General features: G+C 43.2%; 1 protein-coding gene across 3 annotated transcripts in view; it reads left to right on the top strand.

Annotated features, from left to right (window-relative positions):
* NARS2 (asparaginyl-tRNA synthetase 2, mitochondrial) overlaps window positions 1-17,880 on the top strand; it is a 128,843-nt gene extending 110,963 nt beyond the window's left edge. The window contains exons 10-14 of one of the 3 annotated variants that reach the window (XM_030200087.1): window positions 2,854-2,920; window positions 7,817-7,954; window positions 11,430-11,527; window positions 13,856-13,882; window positions 16,607-17,880. In XM_030200087.1, the coding sequence (XP_030055947.1) occupies window positions 2,854-2,920; window positions 7,817-7,954; window positions 11,430-11,527; window positions 13,856-13,882; window positions 16,607-16,751 (475 nt within the window). In that variant the 3' untranslated portion in view covers window positions 16,752-17,880. The remainder of the gene's footprint in view (window positions 1-2,853; window positions 2,921-7,816; window positions 7,955-11,429; window positions 11,528-13,855; window positions 13,883-16,606) is intronic. The other 2 variants (XM_030200089.1, XM_030200088.1) reach the window with 2 other exon arrangements.
* The last annotated feature ends 2,951 nt before the right edge of the window (window positions 17,881-20,831 follow it).

Below are 20,831 nucleotides of genomic sequence, written 5' to 3'. Positions count from 1 at the left end.
TTCATGACCTCACCCATGCTCCACCCAAACTCCTTCCCTCACCAAGCCTACCCTTTGGTGGCATAAGAGATGTAAACATTCTCTGCGCTTATGTTATACGTGTGGAATCCTTGGGGTAATTTTATGCATGCACTTTTTTGCAGATAAAACAATTACCCCCCAAGCGTCTACACATTAGGAAAGTTTTCTGGTCGTTGTCAGAGGAGCTGAGGAGCATTATTTATATGATAAATTTATGGGGATAGTTTTATGAAGTATTCTTGGCATATAAAGGTCTGTGCCCTGAAAAAGACAGGTACAAATCAAGGTAAGGTATACATAAAAAATGGCACATGTGAGTTTATGTTGGGCAGACTGGGTGGACCGTGCAGGTCTTTTTCTGCCGTCATCTACTATGTTACTATGTTAAAGCATGTTTACATGCAGAAAATGGTTCTTAAACAACTGTTCAGGGGTATATATGTATAATAGGTAGACACACAGAAACGTATTGGTCTCAACTAGGGAGAGTGCCTTTTTTGGCGAGACCTGGAATTGTGGAATCAGCTTTCTACTGATATCCGAGTAGAAAAATCAAGTAACTATTTTTTTTTTTTTTTTAGATTATCATTAAGTGCACTGTTAGCATTTTTAACGCGCCTACAATTAGCGCGCGCTAACCATGTAGGTGCCTATAAGGATATTGTAGGCACACATACGGTTAATGCATGTACATGGTTAATGTGTGTTAAAGATTCTAACGCGCCTATAACGTGGCTTAGTAAACAGGGCCCTTGGATTGTAGCCTGAGACCCTGGGAATGCCCTCCAGCGTCCTGCAGAGAATTTTGAGTGTGTGAGCTGTCCTGATTGAATAGGAGTTCAGAAATGGAAAACAATATTAACCTCTCTCACAATATGCTAATATACTTCTGTGTTCTATTTATTTATTTATGTATTACATTTGTATCCTACATTTTCCCACCTCTTTGCAGGCTCAATGTGGCTTACAATACATCATGGATAGTGGAAATAAGAAGAGAATGTACATTTGTACTAGACTTCTACAAATCTAAATTTTGTAACTGCCTTTTTAGCAATATGTAAGCCACATTGAACCTGCCATAGGGTGGGAAAATGTGGGATACAAAGCCCCAGCCTACATGTCTGAGTTGATAGACTTACCACCCAGAAATGCCAAAAGATCATCCCGAACCTTCCTTAACCTCCACTTCCCCAATAGCAAAGGTGTGAAATAGAAAGCGCTACACGCGTCAACCTTTTCTCACATGAGCACGCAGTTTTGGAATACACTGCCGCACAACCTAAGAACAACCAACGAGCAAGCTTCCTTCCGCAGATTATTGAAGACCCATCTTTTTGAAAAAATTTACGGAAAGAAACAAAACACATAAAGTCTACTACTACTACTACTACTACTTAACATTTCTAGAGCGCTACTAGGGTTACGCAGCGCTGTACAATTTAACAAAGAGAGACAGTCCCTGCTCAAAGAGCTTACAATCTAATAGACAAGTGAACGGTCGGTCCGATCGGGGCAGTCAAATTGGGGCAGTCTGGATTCACTGAACGGTAAGGGTTAGGTGCCGAACGCAGCATTGAAGAGGTGGGCTTTAAGCAAAGACTTACTGATCACTAATGCATCATACATTCACCTCGGAACTCCCATTCCCGTATTATCACATCACTCATACCTTTACTCACAGAAAGATATATACCATACGCCTTCATGCCTTTTTACCGCCCTCTGAGCTCCCATTGTCTCCTTCCAAAGTTGCAATGTCTATGTTCCATTATTACATTCCTTAACGACGCCTCAATTGTTCCGCTTAACCCTGCACAATGTAATCTGTAACCAATCTATAACAAATTGTATTTCCAACATTCAACTCATATTGTAAGCCACACTGAACCCGCAAAAAGGTGGGAAAATGTGAGATACAAATGCAATAAATAAATAAACGAACGTGCCTATAAACAGGGCCCCTAGTCTTTTTTGTTTTTTTGCTCTAATTTTTTTTTTTTAATTTTAATATTTATTAATTTTACATTTATATATACAAAACTTAAATGCATTGGTAATCCAGCAAAACTATAAAGAAATATATAAATAAAATATTTTACATATTGTAAATATGTTATTGAAATATTCTATTAATTTTGTCCACAATATCAGGTTGGAATCAAGATACTAAGATTAAAAATAGAGGAAAATTAGAAGAAAAAAAAATACAGAGCTGGAGAGGACAACAGAAGCCGATAGCCGACTTAACAGCACTTCCTATGGGAGTGTTTCCAAGGGTCTTCTCTCTTTTTCTTTACTTACAATAAATTCCAACAACTTCTTTGGGGTATAAAACACATAATTAACAGATTCAAAAGATATATAACATTTGCAAGGAAATTTTAACACAAAAAAGCCACCTAGACTCAAAATTCTAGATTTATATAAAAGAAATTCCTTTTTGCTCTAATTTTAACATGGTGTAAGCTGGGCTTCCTGAAGTAAGGATTCTTTGATTAAGGACCACCACTCAATTTTCTCCACCAGTTCTGTTAACAGGTGGCTACATGACAGTTGTGTGGTACTGTGGCAGAAGAAAATTGTAGAGCCTTTTTTCTTCCAATACGTACCAGGTGGCTAAATGACCACCAGGTTCGAGAGGGGGCTTCTCCCTGCCCTGCCTCTTTCATTGTTTGCTATAGTTTAAACTAATGTATTGTATTTTTGTCTCTTCGCACTCCCTGAATATGCCGTATACAGCATTGTGTACGTTGATGGCATTTTAGAAATAGTAATAGTGAGAAGTGAGGAAATCACCTTCCTCAGCAACACTCTCCCATAATTTTTCAGAATGTCTTACTCCGAGGCCATCGAGGTTTTGAAGAAAGCTCCAGAGGTGTTCTCGTTTAAACCAGAGGTTAGTATCTGTCATGGATTAACTTTAGGCACCAATAGGCTTATGTTTTTTGTTGTTAAGACTGTACGTCACCTTTCCTGTGAAGGGCGTTCTCAGCGGAATATTTTTTTGAAAGCTGCTGTTACTATGGAGGGTTTTGTGCCTGCAGTGGTTTGCATAAATCCATACAGGTGTTGAAATTCAAAAAGGTTTAACCAGACTGGAGTGTTCTGTCCTCTGACAGCCTTTCCTTGGTTGTGATGTGGCTCTGGGGTGAGTGTGACACTTTTTCTGTTATGCTCACTGTAAAGTCACATCACATCAGCAATGCATTATGGTGGGTGTAGTTATAGGGCAGTGTGATTCCACTTGCCTGACTGTTTAGAACTGTTAAATGATTGGTTAAGCTGTTGCCAGTTGGTAAGCTCTGTTCCCATTGGTGGGTTTCCCCCCTTGCTTACCAATGTGACCATGCAGCCAACTACCGCCGGGAATGCCCCCGCAGTAGTAAATAGAAACATTATTTTCTACCGCGGGATTCGGCGCACGCCAAACTCAGAATTACCAACTGGTGTATGCGCTACCCTGGTGGTGCTGCCGATTTGGCACGTGCCCTCCCGCGGCTTTTTAAAAGGGCCCCTAAGTAAGAAGATAAAGTTAGAACTTTTTCCACCAAGTTAACTTTGCACCAATCTGAATATCGGCCAATAATCGGTTACCTTCCAGATGAACGTTGTAACTCGGATATTCAGTGCTGGTGCCTGGACATGGCCCGGCATTCAATATCAGTCTCTGCGGCTGTGTAAGCAGCTTAAAAAGCACTGAATGTCACGGCTGAGTGTTTGACCCCGTGGTGATTCAGTAAAATCACAAGTAGTCAAAACAGCATTTTGTCTGTTGAAGAAAAGGTTTGAACCTATTCAGAAGATTGCAGAAACAAAATGAGTACAGATGTTTAAAAAAAAGAAAAAAGAGCGATACTGCTTTCTCCATATAAAGAGAGACATTAAGAATTTTAAGTGCGAGCCCGAAAAGAGGGCGCAACCATGGAGAGGGTTCATGGGCAGATCAGGGGCAGACTTCGGCGGGAGGGGGGTCCAAAGCCCGAGGTGCCCCCCCGCGCCATTTTGACCGCCGCCACCACCACCACCAACAACTTTGACCCCCCTGCCGATGACCCTATTGACCCCACCGTCGCCGTCGGCTACCTTTGCTGGCGGGGGACCCCAACCCCAGCCGAGGTCCTCCTCTTCCGGTGCAAGGCTTCGTTCTGTTTCTGTGAGTCTGACGTCAGACTCACAGAAACAGACCGAAGCCTTGCAACGTCAGACTCACAGAAATAGAACAAAGCCTTGCGCCAGAAGAAGAGGACCTCGACTGGCGGGGGTTGGGGTGTCCCGCCAGCAAAGTTGCCGATGGCGGGGGAGGGTGGGAGGGGGGGTCGAGAGGGTCGTCGACAGGGGGGTCCAGGGCCAAATCTACAGGGGCCCAGGCCCCCCTGGCCCCACGTAGCTACACCACTGGGGCAGATTGGGGGTGTTCCCACAATTTATGGGCGATGATATAGAGTAATGGGGATCCATGCCTAATTTAGGCAATGGGGATTTACACCAAGGTTTCGTTGGCCTAACTTTAAGCGCCATTTATAGAATAGCAGTGAGCGCTATTTTTTTTGGCACAGATTTTTTTTTTTTAGGCGCCATTTATGTTTGTTTGTTAAAATATTTGGTGCTGCGTATGCCTTGTGGCTCTATAGAAATGATAAGTAGCTAGATATACCGCTGCTACTACAGAAGATCGTAGCGGTTTACAATTAAAACAAACAAACAAAAAAAGTGGCAAAACAGAAAAAGTACTCCATAAATCGATAGGAAAGAACAGTCACACAAGAGTAAACACAAACAAAACTAACAGCTATAACAGCTAATCATTAACCAGCCAGCCAAGTTTAGGTTGGACGGGTGGGAAGCCGAATGCCAAAGAAAAAAACTGGGTTTTTAACAAAACTTTGAATCGAGAAAAAGACAGTTCCGAACGAAGAACTGGAGTTCGGGTGCAAGAAATGTAATCTGTTTTGTAGTTTTATTCTGTTACTGGCACTGTTTTATTATTAAATTTTTTAATGTTAATATGCCATTGATTGTGAATTTGGTTATTACCCACTTAAATTTGTGATAAGCAAGTTGTAAATGTTATAAATAAATAAATCAAATAGGCCCCCTTTTACCAAGCTGGTAAAAGGGCCAGTCTCACTTTCCTTCAGGAAATGGCCAGGCGGCGGCAATTTCGGGGGGGGGGGGGGGGGCGGAGCCCTTACCGCCACCCATTGAGGTGACGGTAAGGGCTCCTATGCGAACCCGGTGGTAATGGGCAGCACGCGGCACTGCCCGATTACCGCCGGGTAGTATCTAGCGCTACAAATTTGCGTAGTGCCAGAAACAACGGCACAGTAGGGGTGGGAAGTACCGCCGGGTTGCTCAGTTAGCCAAGCGGTACTTCATAAATAGTGAGTGGTAAACCCGTGTTGGCCTTAGTAAAAGGAGCCCCCATTGATTTATGTGGATAAAAAAAATGTCTTACATTACTTGATTGTTTGAAAATAGTTCTTTTTCAATGCAGCAAAACGTGTGAGATTAAACATTCCTGTGGGTGTATTTAGGTCAGGAGAGTGAAGCAATGCTTGTAGATTGCACATTATTTTCCATGAAATAAAAAAGTATCCACAGATAAAAAAAAAAAAAAAACCCAAATGTATTCATGGAAAGTTTCAAAGTAAATGCATCCTCGTGTGTTTTCTAAAACAGATGTAAAGTCCTTGGGTTAAAAGTATCTGTGAATTTTACTCCAGTACAGAGAGGGTAAAAATTACCTTTGTACTGCATTTTATAGGGAACCATTTTACTCAAATATCTGAGGTAGAGGATGTGCAATAATGTGAAGGGGTGGGGTAAACTCCTCTGAAAAATCCAAAGAAATTATTATTATACTTGTGATCTGGATTGACCATTGTTGGAAACAGGATACTGGGCTAGTGGAGGACTGGCCTAGTGGTTAGAGTGGTGGATTTTGGTCCTGGGGAACTGGGTTCAATTCCCACTGCAGGCACCTGCAGCTCCTTGTGACTCTGGGCAAGTCACTTAACCCTTTATTGCCCCAGGTACAAATAAGTACCTAAGCCGCATTCAGCCTGTCATGAGTGGGAAAGCGCGGGGTACAAATAAAAAAAACCCCCAAAAACCCTGTATAGCTACTCTTATGTTCTTATGATGACATTTATAATCCCACATTATCCCAAAAGTATGTTCAGGTTCAATGTGGCTTACATATTTTGTTTAGAGATTCAGATTTATTCATTTATCTATTAGGATTTATTTACCGGCTTTTTGAAGGAATTCACTCAATGATTACAAACAATAAAGTACATAAGTAATGCCATACTGGGAAAAGACCAAGGGTCCATCGAGCCCAGCATCTTGTCCACGACAGCGGCCAATCCAGGCCAAGGGCACCTGGCAAGCTTCCCAAACGTACAAACATTCTATACATGTTATTCCTGGAATTTTGGATTTTTCCAAGTCCATTTAGTAGCGGTTTATGGACTTGTCCTTTAGGAAACCGTCCAACCCCTTTTTAAACTCTGCTAAGCTAACCGCCTTCACCACTTTCTCCGGCAACGAATTCCAGAGTTTAATTACACGTTGGGTGAAGAAAAATTTTCTCCGATTTATTTTAAATTTACTACACTGTAGTTTCATCGCATGCCCCCTAGTCCTAGTATTTTTGGACGCTTCACATCCACCTGTTCCACTCCACTCATTATTTTATATACCTCTATCATGTCTCCCCTCAGCCTTCTCTTCTCCAAGCTGAATAGCCCTAGCCTCCTTAGTCTTTCTTCATAGGGAAGTCGTCCCATCCCCGCTATCATTTTACTCACCCTTCGCTGCACCTTGTCCAATTCTACTATATCTTTCTTGAGATGCGGTGACCAGAATTGAACATAAAGAACATATTACAGTGGTAGAGAGATAATGACACTTTATAGAAAGAAAAAAAAAAAAAATATATATATAGTAAGTGAACTTCAAAGATTAAAAACTATTAAGTTTGTTGGTGTAGAATTTAGTGAGATGGATTTTGAAATGAGTTTGAGAAGAAGCGTGAATTCAATAATTTGCAAAATAGTAGATAATCTGAATGAGATCTAATAGATTTGGGAATTGGATTCCAGTATTTGGTTCTAATATAGGTGAAGTCAGTAGAAAGAATAGATTTCTATGTTACTTTTTAAAAATTTGGTGGACAGAGTAGAAGGGAATCTCTGGCATGAAGTGAGGCTTTTCGCAAAGAAGATATCTCTATTAGATGATATACTCCAGAGTGGCCGAAACACGACTCGTGTCGAGTCCAGATTGTTTCAATAAACGTTTGCTGTGAACCTGTTTGAGTCCAGTGGAAGTTTTTTGGACATCATCTTCTCTGTCTCCTTCGCTGTGACTTTGTTATATGTAATCTGGAGACATCCCCTGTAGGATTTGGTAAATGAGGATACACAACTTGAAAGATGATCTGGCCTTGATGGGAAGCCAATGAAGTTTCATTAATAAGGGAGTGGCTCATTCAAAGCTTCCCCTAAATGTCTGGCTTTATATTTATATTGAATTAAGCGCCAAGGGCCTGATTCATGGGTCTCTCTCTCTCTCTCTCTCTCAAACCCCCCCCCCCCCAACCTTCACCCTCCTCCAGCTTTCTCTCTCTCTCCACTCTTCACCCTCTCTCTTTCTCAATAATGGTTCAGTGAATCAGGTCCCGACCCCAAAAGCTTTATTGTTTTCCTTGATCATCCTACCAGTAACCTGTACCATATCTGTATGGAACATAGAATCAGTTTCTGTATTTCTCTATTAAATTTTACAGTGGGGCTGTGATCTGCAAAAAGAACACGAAAAATACCTGGTGAAACACTGCGCTAACATTCCTGTGTTTGTTATTAATTATCCGTACGATCTCAAACCCTTCTATGCACGGGACAATGTAGATGGACCTCAGCATACTGTAAGTAAAGGCATAGATGTGTTTTCCATCTAAAGATGTAAAAAGACTGGAAGCGGTGCAAAGAAAAGCTACAAAAATGGTATGGGATTTGCGTTGCAAACCATACGTACGAGGAGAGACTTGCTGACCTGAACACGTATACCTTGGAGGAAAGGAGAAACAGGGGTAACATGATACAGACGTTCAAATATTTGAAAGGTATTAATCCGCAAACGAACCTTTTTTGGAGACGGGAAGGTGGTAGAACTAGAGGACATGAAGTTGAAGGGGGGCATACTCAGGAGGAATGTCAGGAAGTATTTTTTCACGGAGAGGGTGGTAGATATGTGGAATGCCCTTCCACAGGAGGTGATAGAGATGAAAACGGTAATGGAATTCAAACATTTTGTTATGTAAAGTAGGAAATTAAGTATAACGTAGTAATAGGATGGATGGGTAGGTAGAGACAGGTGATAGAGAGGAAGGTAAGGTGGGAGATAGAGTCTGGCTCAATGTCGTTTTCTCTTTGGTATATGTAAGGTAGATGGGTTCATAAGATTAATCTGGGCCCTTTGGGTAGGCTTGCTTGAATAATTGGGTTTTTAGTGCTTTCCTGAATGGTAGGTGGTCATGGATTGCTCGGAGAGGTCTAGGGAGAGCGTTCCAGAGTTGGCTGCCCAGGAAGGAGAAATTGGATCCATAATAAGTTTTGTACTTGAGACCTTTACAGTTGGGGTAGTGCAGGTTGAGGTACTTTCGCGAGGATACAGACATGTTTCTTGCTGGGAGGTCGATCAGATTTATCATATAGTCCGGAGATACCTTTCAAATATTTGAACGTCTGTATCATGTCATCCCTGTTTCTCCTTTCCTCCAAGGTACACGTGTTCAGGTCGGCAAGTCTCTCCTCGTACAGTTTGCAACACAAATCCCATACCATTTTTGTAGCTTTTTTTGCACCACTTCCAGTCTTCTCACATCTTTAGCAAGATACGGCCTCTAAAACTGAACACAAATATTGTGGAATATTTTATTTCTTACTGGGATAAGGGTTCATCAAAAATGACAGGGTACAATGGCACTTTGCTACTCCCTAGTGCCCCCTTTCCCCCAGAATAGGGAAATACAGTACTTACACTGAAGGTAGACAGTGTTAAAGAAATATACTGCCTTTATACATCCCACCCAAAACATCGTTTTAATAGTGTTTTATGTTCAGTTAATGTTGTTGAGAGGTTTTGCTGGGATAGCAAAAATGGTCCCTACGGAAACAAAATCAGTCAAAGTTCCTAAAGGTCAGTACAAATACGAGTTTTGGAAAGTGACTGACAGAGCAACTAGCACATAAAAGTGTAAAGAGAAATGTTCACACAACAAGTACGAGTATGCAGCTTTTCCTACGTCTGAATCCACTTGTAGGAATCTAGCTCACATTCCTGCTTGAAGCTGGAAGTTCCCATAGGATGAACCTCTTCAAGCGTTAGAGGAAGACTAAGGCAACACAGATTGTAATCTGAATTCAGCGTTTGAAAGTCTTCATTCGAAAGTATTTTCAGTGGCTGCTGTAGAATTGTGGAATGTTGTTCCTGTGGGATTAAGGGGCCCTTTTACTAAGTTGCGCAGGCACGTACGTGCGTCAGTTTTAAACTACTGCCCGGCTACCGCATGACCCGGGTGGTAATTTCATTTTCTACGCACCCCGGAAACTTTCTGGCGCAGGGCGCTAACCGGGCGGTAATCAGCATTGTAGGCGCGCGCTGACGATTACCACTCGGTTAACACGTGAGACTTTACCGCTAGATCAATGGGTGGCGGTAAGGTCTCGGGCCCGAAATGGACGCGCACCAATTTTTATTTTGCCACACGTCTATTTTCGGCTAAAAAAAAAAAGGCCTTTTTTTGCAAGTGCGCTGAAAAATGGAACTGTGCGCATCCAATACATGCATCTACATCAGCGCAGGCTGCGTTTTGGCGCACCTTAGTAAAAGGACCCCTCAGATTGGCAACAGATTTTTAAAAAAACATTTTCATAGAATGATGAAGGCTAATTTTTTTTTCAGAAGGCATTTGCTTAGTTTACTGGTGGGGTTTTTAATGGGGGCTTATTGTACTCTTATTATTTTGTCTTTGGTATTTGATCAATGTATTTGGTGTTATTGATATAAACCACTATCAGGCTTATTTTCGAAAGAGAAGGGTGCCCATCTTCCCACACAAATCTGGAGATGGACGTCCTTCTCTTAGGGTCGCCAAAATCAGTATAATCGAAAGCCGATTTTGGGCGCCCTCAACTGCTTTCCGTCGCGGGGACGACCAAGGTTCACCGGGCGCGTGTCGGCAATGTAGCGAAGGCAGGACTGGGGTGTACTTAAGAGATGGGCGTCCTCGGCCTAAAATGGAAAAAAGAAGGGTGTCCCTAATGAGCACTTGGCTGACTTTACTTGGTCCATTTTTTCTTGCGACCAAGCTTCAAAAAGGTGCCCGAACTGACCAGATGACCACCGGAGGGAATTAGGGATGACCTCCCCTTACTCCCCCATTGGTCACCAATCCTCTCTCACCCTAAAAAAAAAAAACTTAAAAATTTTTGCCAGCCTCATATGTCATACCCAGCTCCATGACAGCAGTATGCAGGTCCCTGGAGCAGTTTTAGTGGGTGCAGTACACTTCACGCAGGCGGACCCAGGCTCACCCCCCCCCCCACCTGTTACACTTGTGGTGGTAAATGTGAGCCCTTCAAAACCCACCAGAAACCCACTGTACCCACATGTATGTGCCCCCCTTCACCCCTTAGGGTTATGGTAGTGGTGTACAGTTGTGGGGAGTGGGTTTTTGGGGGGCTCAGCACACAAGGTAAGGGAGCTATGCACCTGGGAGCAATTTCTGAAGTCCACTGCAGTGCCCCCTAGGTGCCCGGTTGGTGTCCTGGCATGTCAGGGGGCCCACTGCACTAAGAATGCTGGCTCCTCCCACGACCAAATGGCTTGGATTTGGTCATTTCTGAGATGGGCGTCCTTGGTTTCCATTATCGCCAAAAACCGGGGATGACCATCTCTAAGGTCGACCTAAATGTTGAGATTTGGGCGTGTCCGACCGTATTATCAAAAGGAAAGATGGACGCCCATCTTGTTTCGATAATACGGGTTTCCCTGCCCCTTCACGGGGCCGTCCTGCGAGGACAGCCCCAGGAAAACTTGGTCAATTATGTCCCCCAGTGTGTAATTTATTACAGTGGTCAACAGGTAAGAATGTGAAGTGTTAATAATAGTAATAATACACTTGTTTGAAAAAAAAAAAGGGTCCTATGAGTAATCTATTAAATCACCTGACAATTTAGGTGGAATATTTGAGGACAGAGTTGGTACTGACTGTCAACTTACATGGTGACTCACCTGTTAACGGCTGGTGATACTGGCTACTTGTGTTTGAAGTTTTTGATCAGAGTCTCTCTTTTTCACTGTCTGTGTATATTGCGAATGGTACACATGATCACAAGGTTGCAGCTGTTGATCTGCTGGTGCCAGAGGTAGGAGAATTGTATGGAGGCAGCCTGAGAGAGGAGCGGTTACACATACTGCAGTCACGCCTGGACAGGTGAAAATAAAAATTATATATTTAGTCGAGTGTCTGTTTTTGTGAAAATCATCTGATGCCAAGTCACTGTTTTATTTGGGGAAAGGGTTTTTTGTTTGTTTGTTTGTTTTGTTTCCTTATCATCCTGCTAGACCAGACCAGACTGATGGGTTACGCATTCCTACCAGCAGGTGGAGACTGAGAATTCTAAGGGATCCTTTTACTTCGGTGCACTGAAAAATGGCTTGCGGCTCTGATTGTCATGCAAATAATGGGAAGAAGAACTGGCTAATATTCTACAATCACTTACACCAGCCCTGTAAATATTCACACCTAGGTGTGCAACAGAATGCACCTAAATGACAGTATTCTATAATTTATACCGTACCAGTGCGCCCTGCCCACTGGCAAAGTATGCCCCCTCAAACCATGGGGTGTACCAAGCTGGTTGTCTAAAAGAGGCCATTTACTTGTGTAAAGGACTAGAATATTGTCACTTATGAACCTTTTTGTTGACTACAATGAGGTAGCCCCTTATAAAATTACCTTTGGGGGCGATTCTGTAGGAGGAGTGGCCTAGTGGTTAGAGTGGTGGACTTTGGTCCTGGGGAACTGGGTTCGATTACCACTTCAGGCACAGGCAGCTCCTTGTGACTCTGGGCAAGTCACTTAACCCTCCATTCCCCAGGTACAAATAAGTACCTGTATATAATATGTAAGCCGCATTCAGCCTGCCATGAGTGGGAAAGCGTAGGGTACAAATGTAACAAAAATAAAATAGATACTATTGGAGACTATTGGAGATTCTACATGGAATGTTGCTACTATTGGAGATTCTACATGGAATGTTGCTATTCCACTAGCAACATTCCATGTAGAAGGCTGTGCAGGCTTCTGTTTCTGTGAGTCTGACGTCCTGCACATACGTGCAGGATGTCAGTGGCCTAGTGGTTAGGGTGGTGGACTTTGGGCCTGAGGAACTGAGTTCAATTCCCACTTCAGGCACAGGCAGCTCCTTGTGACTCTGGGCAAGTCACTTAACCCTCCATTGCCCCATGTAAGCCGCATTGAGCCTGCCATGAGTGGGAAAGTGTGGGGTACAATTGGAGATTCTACATGGAATGTTGCAACTATTGGAGATTCTACATGGAATGTTGCTATTCCACAAGCAACATTCCATGTAGAAGGCTGCGCAGGCTTCTGTTTCTGTGAGTCTGACGTCCTGCAGATACGTGCAGGACGTCAGACTCACAGAAGCAGAAGCCTGTGCGGCCACATTGGTGTGACTCTGGGCAAGTCACTCAACCCTCCATTGCCCCATGTAAGCCGCATTGAGCCTGTCATGAGTGGGAAAGCGCAGGGTACAAATGTAATAAAAATAAAAAATAAAATATATATTCCTGAGAGAGTTTTAGAAGCACACACTTGAGCATGTACAATGCTGTTCTACCCGTTCAAGTCATTTAGAAAAGTAGGAATTTAGAGCTACACTGTCAGCGGGTTTGGCCTAACCATCAGGTAAGACTAGGCAGTTATCTAGGGCAACAGCTTCTTTTGGGAGGGGGGGGGGGGGAAGAGCAGCTGCAGATACATCCTGACAGTCACACAAACTCAAAGAATCACTGGAACACACTTTAACTTGCATTTGTTTACAGGATGCTTATGTGATCATCATGATTGTTGAGTTTAATTATCAAAATTATAGGTGGGGGGAGGTTACTGCAGGCTTCAGGCCTGAACGTTGAGGGGGGGGGGTGTAAGCATCGAATATTATTATCCAGTTCAGTTTGCGCCTATGTGCTTTTTCTTTCTAGGGTGCTCTTATACAGAATCGCCCCCAAAGAAGGTAATTTTATAAGGGGCTACCTCATTGTACTCAACAAAAAGGTACATAAGTGACAGTATTCTAGTCCTTTACACACGTAAATGGCCTCTTTTAGACGACCAGCTTGGTACACCCCATGGTTTGAGGGGGCATACTTTGCCAGTGGGCAGGGCGCACTGGTACAGTATAAATTATAGAATACTGTCATTTAGGTGGATTCTGTTGCACACCTAGGTGTGAATATTTACACCAATTATAGGGCTGGTGTAAGTGATTGCAGAATATTAGCCAGTTGGGCTAATATTCTACAAAGTAAAGTAGGTTCCTTCTTTTCTTTATAGCCATAGGCTTAAAATGGGTCCCATAACCAGCACCTGTAATGAGCTCTCTCTTATAGAGTTAATGGAAAATGTGTATGTTTGGTAACCTGTAAATCTATCCCTTTGTAAAATAGCATTGCTTAGATATATTGCAGTCAGCTGTCTTGATTCACTGAAATAATGTTTTTTTAATCTTTTTAACAGGTTAGGACTCCTAGATACCTACCAATGGTAAGATGTGAATGTTCTGCTGTTCTGCTGATCCCATTAGTGAGAGCAATAGTGAACAGTGAGGCCCCAATTTAGCAAAGATTTGTCCCCATTTTGTCCCTGTGGATGACAGATCCAGGTAGTGAGGTTGAAAATTTCTGGCTGCGATTCTTTTTACTTTGTGATGTTCTAAAAACAGGGGCAGTGGGACGCCTTTTTTTTTTTTTTTTTTGGCAGACAGTTTTCTCCCAGCCGCACCATTACCCATTTCTTCCCCTACCATCCTATAGCATCCAGCATCTCTCACCTTCCTAACTGTACCCGCCCACCCCCTCCCATGATGTTCGGCATTTCTCTCTTTCCCTACCACCCTTCCTCCCCTCCATAGTCTCCAGCATCTCTCTCCTTCCTTTCAACCCCCCCCCCCCCCAAACAAGGTGTTTATTTTCTTACCTCCCCCAGGGCCGTGACACTACAATCAGAACAACAGAAGAGGCAGCACAGCCAGCCAGCAAGGGGCCTTGAGCATCCATGCATGCTGAAAGCCTGCCGGCTCCCACAGTCTTCGAACTTCCTGTTTCAGAGGAGGCAGAAGCTGGCATGCCTTGAGCATGTGCGCTGGCCGGCTGCGATATCTCTTCTGTTATGCTGATTGTAGCATCACCGCCCTGAGGGAGAGCGTTAAGAAAAATAACACCTCATGGGGGAGGGAGGGAAGGAAAACTTTAGAGGTGCCCTGGCACCTGTGTCTCCTCCATTCCAATGCCTATGGCTGTAAAAGAGCGCATGGGTGAGTAGTTCACAGGTGCTGGAGACCCATTCTGTGACAGTCTAGAGACATAACTACTACCAATTTAATACACGCAAAGGTTTCTAGCTGCCTTCAGATTTTTTTTTCCATGCCTGGTGCATCACCTGTAGTTGTTCTTTACCTATTCATTTTATTTTTTGTTACATTTGTACGCCGTGCTTTCCCACTCATGGCAGGCTCAATGCGGCAGGCAATGGAGGGTTAAGTGACTTGCCCAGAGTCACAAGGAGCTGCCTGTGCCAGGAATCGAACTCAATTCCTCAGTTCCCCAGGACCAAAGTCCACCACCCTAACCACTAGGCCACTCCTCCACTCCTGAGAAAAGCTGGAGTACAAAAATTTAGCATCAGAACTTTTATAACTAAATTTATGTGACACTGACTCAGATGTTGGATCCCTTCTGGTTATCAGCTTGCTGTTTTTCTACTACTGCCAACATACCTAGTGCTGTGCTAGAAATGCCACCTGGCTTTCAAGGGCCCTGCCCACAGACTTTACATTTTGAGGTTAGAACTTGGGCCTACGGGTTCCTCATCTGTGTATCTTAACCAGTCAGCTGGAACATGCTAGCACCAGACTGCAATAGACACATCATACCATACTGTCTGTTTCCTTGGTATCAGAAATCCTAGAGTCACTTCCTCATTATGATTTTTACTACACAATTAATAAATGAAAACAGGTCTCTGTTTCTGAAGATAGTATCATCCATTATCCTTTCCTATTTATGGTTCATTTGTATCCCACATTTTCCCACACATGCAGGCACAATGTGGCTTACAGAAAATTAGGAAAAATTACAAATTGTGAAGATACAGATAAAGTGAACAAAGGATATACAAGGGGAGCATTAACTAACAGTGGAAAACTAGGCAAGAAAGAGGTAGAAGTCATGAGAAATATGATTGGCTGTAGCAATCTATATATATGTTGCCTAGATTTGCATGCTGAAATTTAGGTGTGTAAATGAATTGGCTAATGATCCGGTTAATGTCAATAATTGGGTGCTAACAACTAAATACCGAATTTAGGTCCCCTTTTACTAAGCCGCATTAGGCTGTACGCGACCCAAATGAACTTACCACCTGACTACCGTGTGCTTCTTGCAGTAATTTAATTTTTGGCGCGAGTCTGGAAAATATTTTTTATTTTTGGACACGCATAGCGGATGTGCGCCAAGTGCCATCTGATGCGCGCAGGTCCTTACCGCACAGATTCCTTACCGCTAGGTCTATGGCTGGTGGTAAGGTCAGACACCCAAAATGGACGTACGGCAATTTTGATTTTGCCGCACGTCCATTTTCGGGGGGAGGGGGGGACGACTGCATTTTTGGTACGTGCGCTGAAAAATATTTTTGCGTGTACCCAAAACCCGCACCTACACTATTGCGAGCCACTTTTTACCGCGGCTTAGTAAAAGGACCCCTTAATTGGCACCGATTAAAATTTGCGCATTCTTTTTGGCTGCATTCTGTTCTACAAGGCATGATTCCTAACTCTGCTAGCACATAACTCAAAAAGGGATATTGGGCGTGTCAGGGGAGTTCTGAAAAGTTGCGCATGTAGTTAGAATACTGCCTCAGCACGCCTAACTTAAGCGCCAGCATTTCCAACAGGTTTCAGCAGTTGTAGATCTGGCACCCAGAGTTAGGAGCGGGAATTGGCGCAAAGCGTGATTCTATAAAGATCACGCACCCATTTATAGAATCGAGCTTCGTGTCAAATTTTGAGCACTTATTATTGAATTACCTCCTTTATGAATAGTGCGTAATCTTGATAACATAATGAAGAAATCCCAAAGAAAATAAAGAGCACAAAAATTTTCTGGCCATACACCCCTAATAGTTAAGCTGACATGTTAAATAGCAGAGAGAATATTTGTTATACCATGCCTGCCATTGCACTAATTTACACCTTGTGTTTTACAAAAACAGGTATTTGGAACTGCGTCAGTTTGGGACAGTCCCTCATGGAGGTTTTGGAATGGGATTTGAACGCTATCTACAATGCATCTTAGGAGTTGACAATATCAAAGACGTTATTCCTTTCCCCAGGTTCTCTCATTCCTGTCTTCTTTAACACCATGAACTTTTCTTCTGCAATCGTCGTAGATGCCGCTTTAAAATCTCCAGGGAATTGACTGGAAGTCTGTCTGCCTTCATTCCCTATCAATCCTGTTCAAAGCTCCACTGCCAACTTCTATGTCTTCCTAATGGGAAGAAAATAAAATTATTATTATTATTCTGCCTTTTGCTGCTACATGAGGATGGCTGCATATGTGCATAAATCAGTGTAAAACTTAGCACATCATTAACTAATCGCCTGATAATGCACTGAGAATGGTACCGCATTGGATTTTTGACTGCGTTTTGGAAACTAGTCTGGTCAAGTTTGGAGAGCTGTCGCAATCTAAGCAGTCACTGGCTCCCCTTTACGTTTTTGTTCACAAGAGAGAAAGGAGAAACAGAAGAAACTCTTTAAAATGTATGGGATTTGTCAGTAAATTCATTGTAGTTAAAATTAAGCTCAATCTGTAGGTATAGAGGGATAGTATTTGGAGGGAAAATGCTGTTTGAAGGAAGAGTTTAATAAAAAGATATTTTCCAGTGAGAAGATCTGAACAGTTAAAGTAGTACTCAATGGCAGGATCTTGATTAGGGGGTAGGGGGGAGGCAAAAAGGAGGAATTGTCTGAGCCAGCAGCATTATCAAACTGCTGATAGTTCTACTGCATCGACCGCTCTAGATTCAAAATGACAGCTGCTGACCGCCAAGAGGACACTCCATAAATTAATGGGCAGTGGATTGAAAACAAATCGTATTAAAGTTTTGTTTTGTTTTGCTTTTTATGCAGCGCACATTTAAGCTGCAAAATATATGGCTGGAGGACATGGTCAAGATGACTAATATAGCAGGATACAAAAAAAGGTTTGAGCAAATTCCTGGAGGAACGGTGCCTAAATAAATTTGCCTCAGTCTTGGGAAAGCTGTTGTTTATCACTGGAAATGAGCAACATACATCTGCTTTTTGGAATCTGTTGGATATTTGTGACCCGGACTGACAACTGTTAGAGAAAGGATACCAGGATCAATGTACCTTGGTCTGACTAAGAATGTTTATGTAGACATGAATTGAAGCAATCACCCTTACTGAGGGCCTCTTCTACTAAGTTGCGCTAGCGTTTTTAGCACGTGCTAATATTGATCAGAATCAGACGCTAGAGGCTGTTAGCGCCATACTAGCACCTGCGTTTGCTACCTCCCCATGATCTGAGGTCCCGAGTGCGTGAAACAACGCGCTCGTGGGCTCTGAACGCAACTAGCATGCAAATCCATGCAAAACAGGGCTCAGCGCAAGTAGCGTGCACATGCACGCTAAACCTATTCCTCCCCAATGATCAGCAACCAGTGCGCTAAAGATTGACTTGCTGGCGGTGGCAAACCCTACGCCAGCTCGGAGCTGGCATTAGGGTTTTCAGACCATTGGGGAGGAATGGTGAGCCCTGTCCAGCATACATTTGCTTGCTAGCAGGCCCCCATTCCCCCCAGTGCAGCAGACCCCCACCCCCCAGCGACGTGGGGGGGGGGGGGGTGGAGGTCCGGTGGACCTCCAGTCCTCCCGACACAGGTTCAGGGGAGGCTATAGATCCAGTGGGTCTTCAGCCCCCCCACCCCCCCTAATTCTATCAGGGATTTTAATTCTGTCATGTGGCCTGAGCTAGGTAGATTAGGAGGTATGGCTACCCAAGCTGATGCATCAGGGAGGGGATTGCCCTACCAATGGATGGTTGTGGATCTGTTAGATCCGTGATGGGTCTTGCATCCCCTGGAAAGCCATTAACCCATGTCTCAGGTCCATGACAGCTTGTCTAGGATAAATTATATTTTTGTATCAATGTCAGTACTTTATAAAGTGGTAAGATTTGAGATTGGTCCATGGGAAATCTGAGACCATGCCCTGGTTTGTGTGGACCTCAAGACACTCCAGGTCACATCCAAAATGAGGTGGAAATTACCAGGTTTCTGAAATAGATGGAAAGAGTTTCAAGACTTTGTCTAATGTTCTCTCTAAGCGGAGTGCATGAGCGATTGTTCATACACTGTAGGAGCATCACTTACAGATTTTACATGGTTGCTTACAAAAATGCTTTTTTGTGCTATATACGGAATTGCATTGATAATACTGGTGCTCAAAAATTGTTGGTTTTTAAAACTTTTTGCTCACATGAAAAAAAATTTGCTCACACCAGGCCACTCCTTAGCGGAAACATTGGCAAAGAGTATGTTCAATATGGAAACTCAATGGCAGGGCAATAAAGTTAGATATAGGGACCATACCCATACCTAGTACATAAGTACATAAGTAATGCCACACTGGGAAAAGACCAAGGGTCCATCGAGCCCAGCATACTGTCCACGACAGCGGCCAATCCAGGCCAAGGGCACCTGGCAAGCTTCCCAAACGTACAAACATTCCACACATGTTATTCCTGGAATCTTGGATCTTTCCAAGTCCGTTTAGTAGCGGTTTATGGACTTGTCCTTTAGGAAACCGTCCAACCCCTTTTTAAACTCTGCTAAGCTAACCGCCTTCACCACTTTCTCCGGCAACGAATTCCAGAGTTTAATTACACGTTGGGTGAAGAAAAATTTTCTCCGATTTGTTTTAAATTTACTACACTGTAGTTTCATCGCATGCCCCCTAGTCCTAGTATTTTTGGAAAGCGTGAATAGAAGCTTCACATCCACCTGTTCCACTCCACTCATTATTTTATATACCTCTATCATGTCTCCCCTCAGCCGTCTCTTCTCCAAGCTGTATAGCCCTAGCCTCCTTAGTCTTTCTTCATAGGGAAGTCGTCCCATCCCCGCTATCATTTTAGTCGCCCTTTGCTGCACCTTTTCCAATTCTACTATATCTTTCTTGAGATGCGGCGACCAGAATTGAACACAATACTCAAGGTGCGGTCGCACCATAGAGCGATACAACGGCATTATAACATCCTCACACCTGTTTTCCATACCTTTCCTAATAATACCCAACATTCTATTCGCTTTCTTAGCCGCAGCAGCACACTGAGCAGAAGGTTTCAGTGTGTTATCGACGACGACACCCAGATCCCTTTCTTGGTCCGTAACTCCTAACGTGGAACCTTGCATGACGTAGCTATAATTCGGGTTCTTTTTTTCCCACATGCATCACCTTGCACTTGCTCACATTAAACATCATCTGCCATTTAGCCGCCCAGTCTCGTAAGGTCCTCTTGTAATTTTTCACAATCCTGTCGTGATTTAACGACTTTGAATAACTTTGTGTCATCAGCAAATTTAATTACCTCGCTAGTTACTCCCATCTCTAAATCATTTATAAATATATTATATACCTGTTTTTACTAAAGTATTAGAAACCTACATCAGTAAACAACTCTGTATTTGGAAAATTTGTCTATATTACACTGGTCACAATTTGGCTTCCGATTATCACATAGTATGGAAACATTGCTGCTAGTTTTAACTACACATGTCAAACAACACCTACACAAAGGCAACCACGTGATTCTTCTCCAGTTCGATAGAACGGCAGTGTTCAGTGTGGTTAACAACACATTGGTACTTGAACGCATGGATCAGATAGGAGTAACAGGAGCTGTGATCAAATGGTTCAGTGAATTCCTTTCAAAGCGGTGCAAAGAAAAGCTACGAAAATGGTATGGGATTTGCGTTACAAGACGTATGAGGAGAGACTTGCTGAACTAAACATGTATACTCTGGAGGAAAGGAGAAACAGGGGTGATATGATACAGACGTTCAAATATTTGAAAGGTATTAACCCGCAAATGAATCTTTTCCGGAGATGGGAAGGTGGTAGAACGAGAGGACATGAAATGAGATTGAAGGGGGGCAGACTCAAGAAAAATGTCAGGAAGTATTTTTTCACGGAGAGAGTAGTGGATGCTTGGAATGCCCTCCCGCGGGAGGTGGTGGAAATGAAAACGGTAACGGAATTCAAACATGCGTGGGATAAGCATAAAGGAATCCTGTGCCGAAGGAATGGATCCTCAGGAGCTTAGTCAAGATCGGGAGGCGGGGCTGGAGGTTGGGAGGCGGGGCTAGGGCTGGGCAGACTTATACAGTCTGTGCCAGAGCCGGTGGTGGAAGC

The sequence above is a fragment of the Microcaecilia unicolor genome, chromosome 4, assembly GCF_901765095.1.
Source record: "Microcaecilia unicolor chromosome 4, aMicUni1.1, whole genome shotgun sequence".
NCBI lineage: Eukaryota > Metazoa > Chordata > Amphibia > Gymnophiona > Siphonopidae > Microcaecilia > Microcaecilia unicolor.
This window is presented reverse-complemented; position numbering and strand designations above follow the sequence as displayed.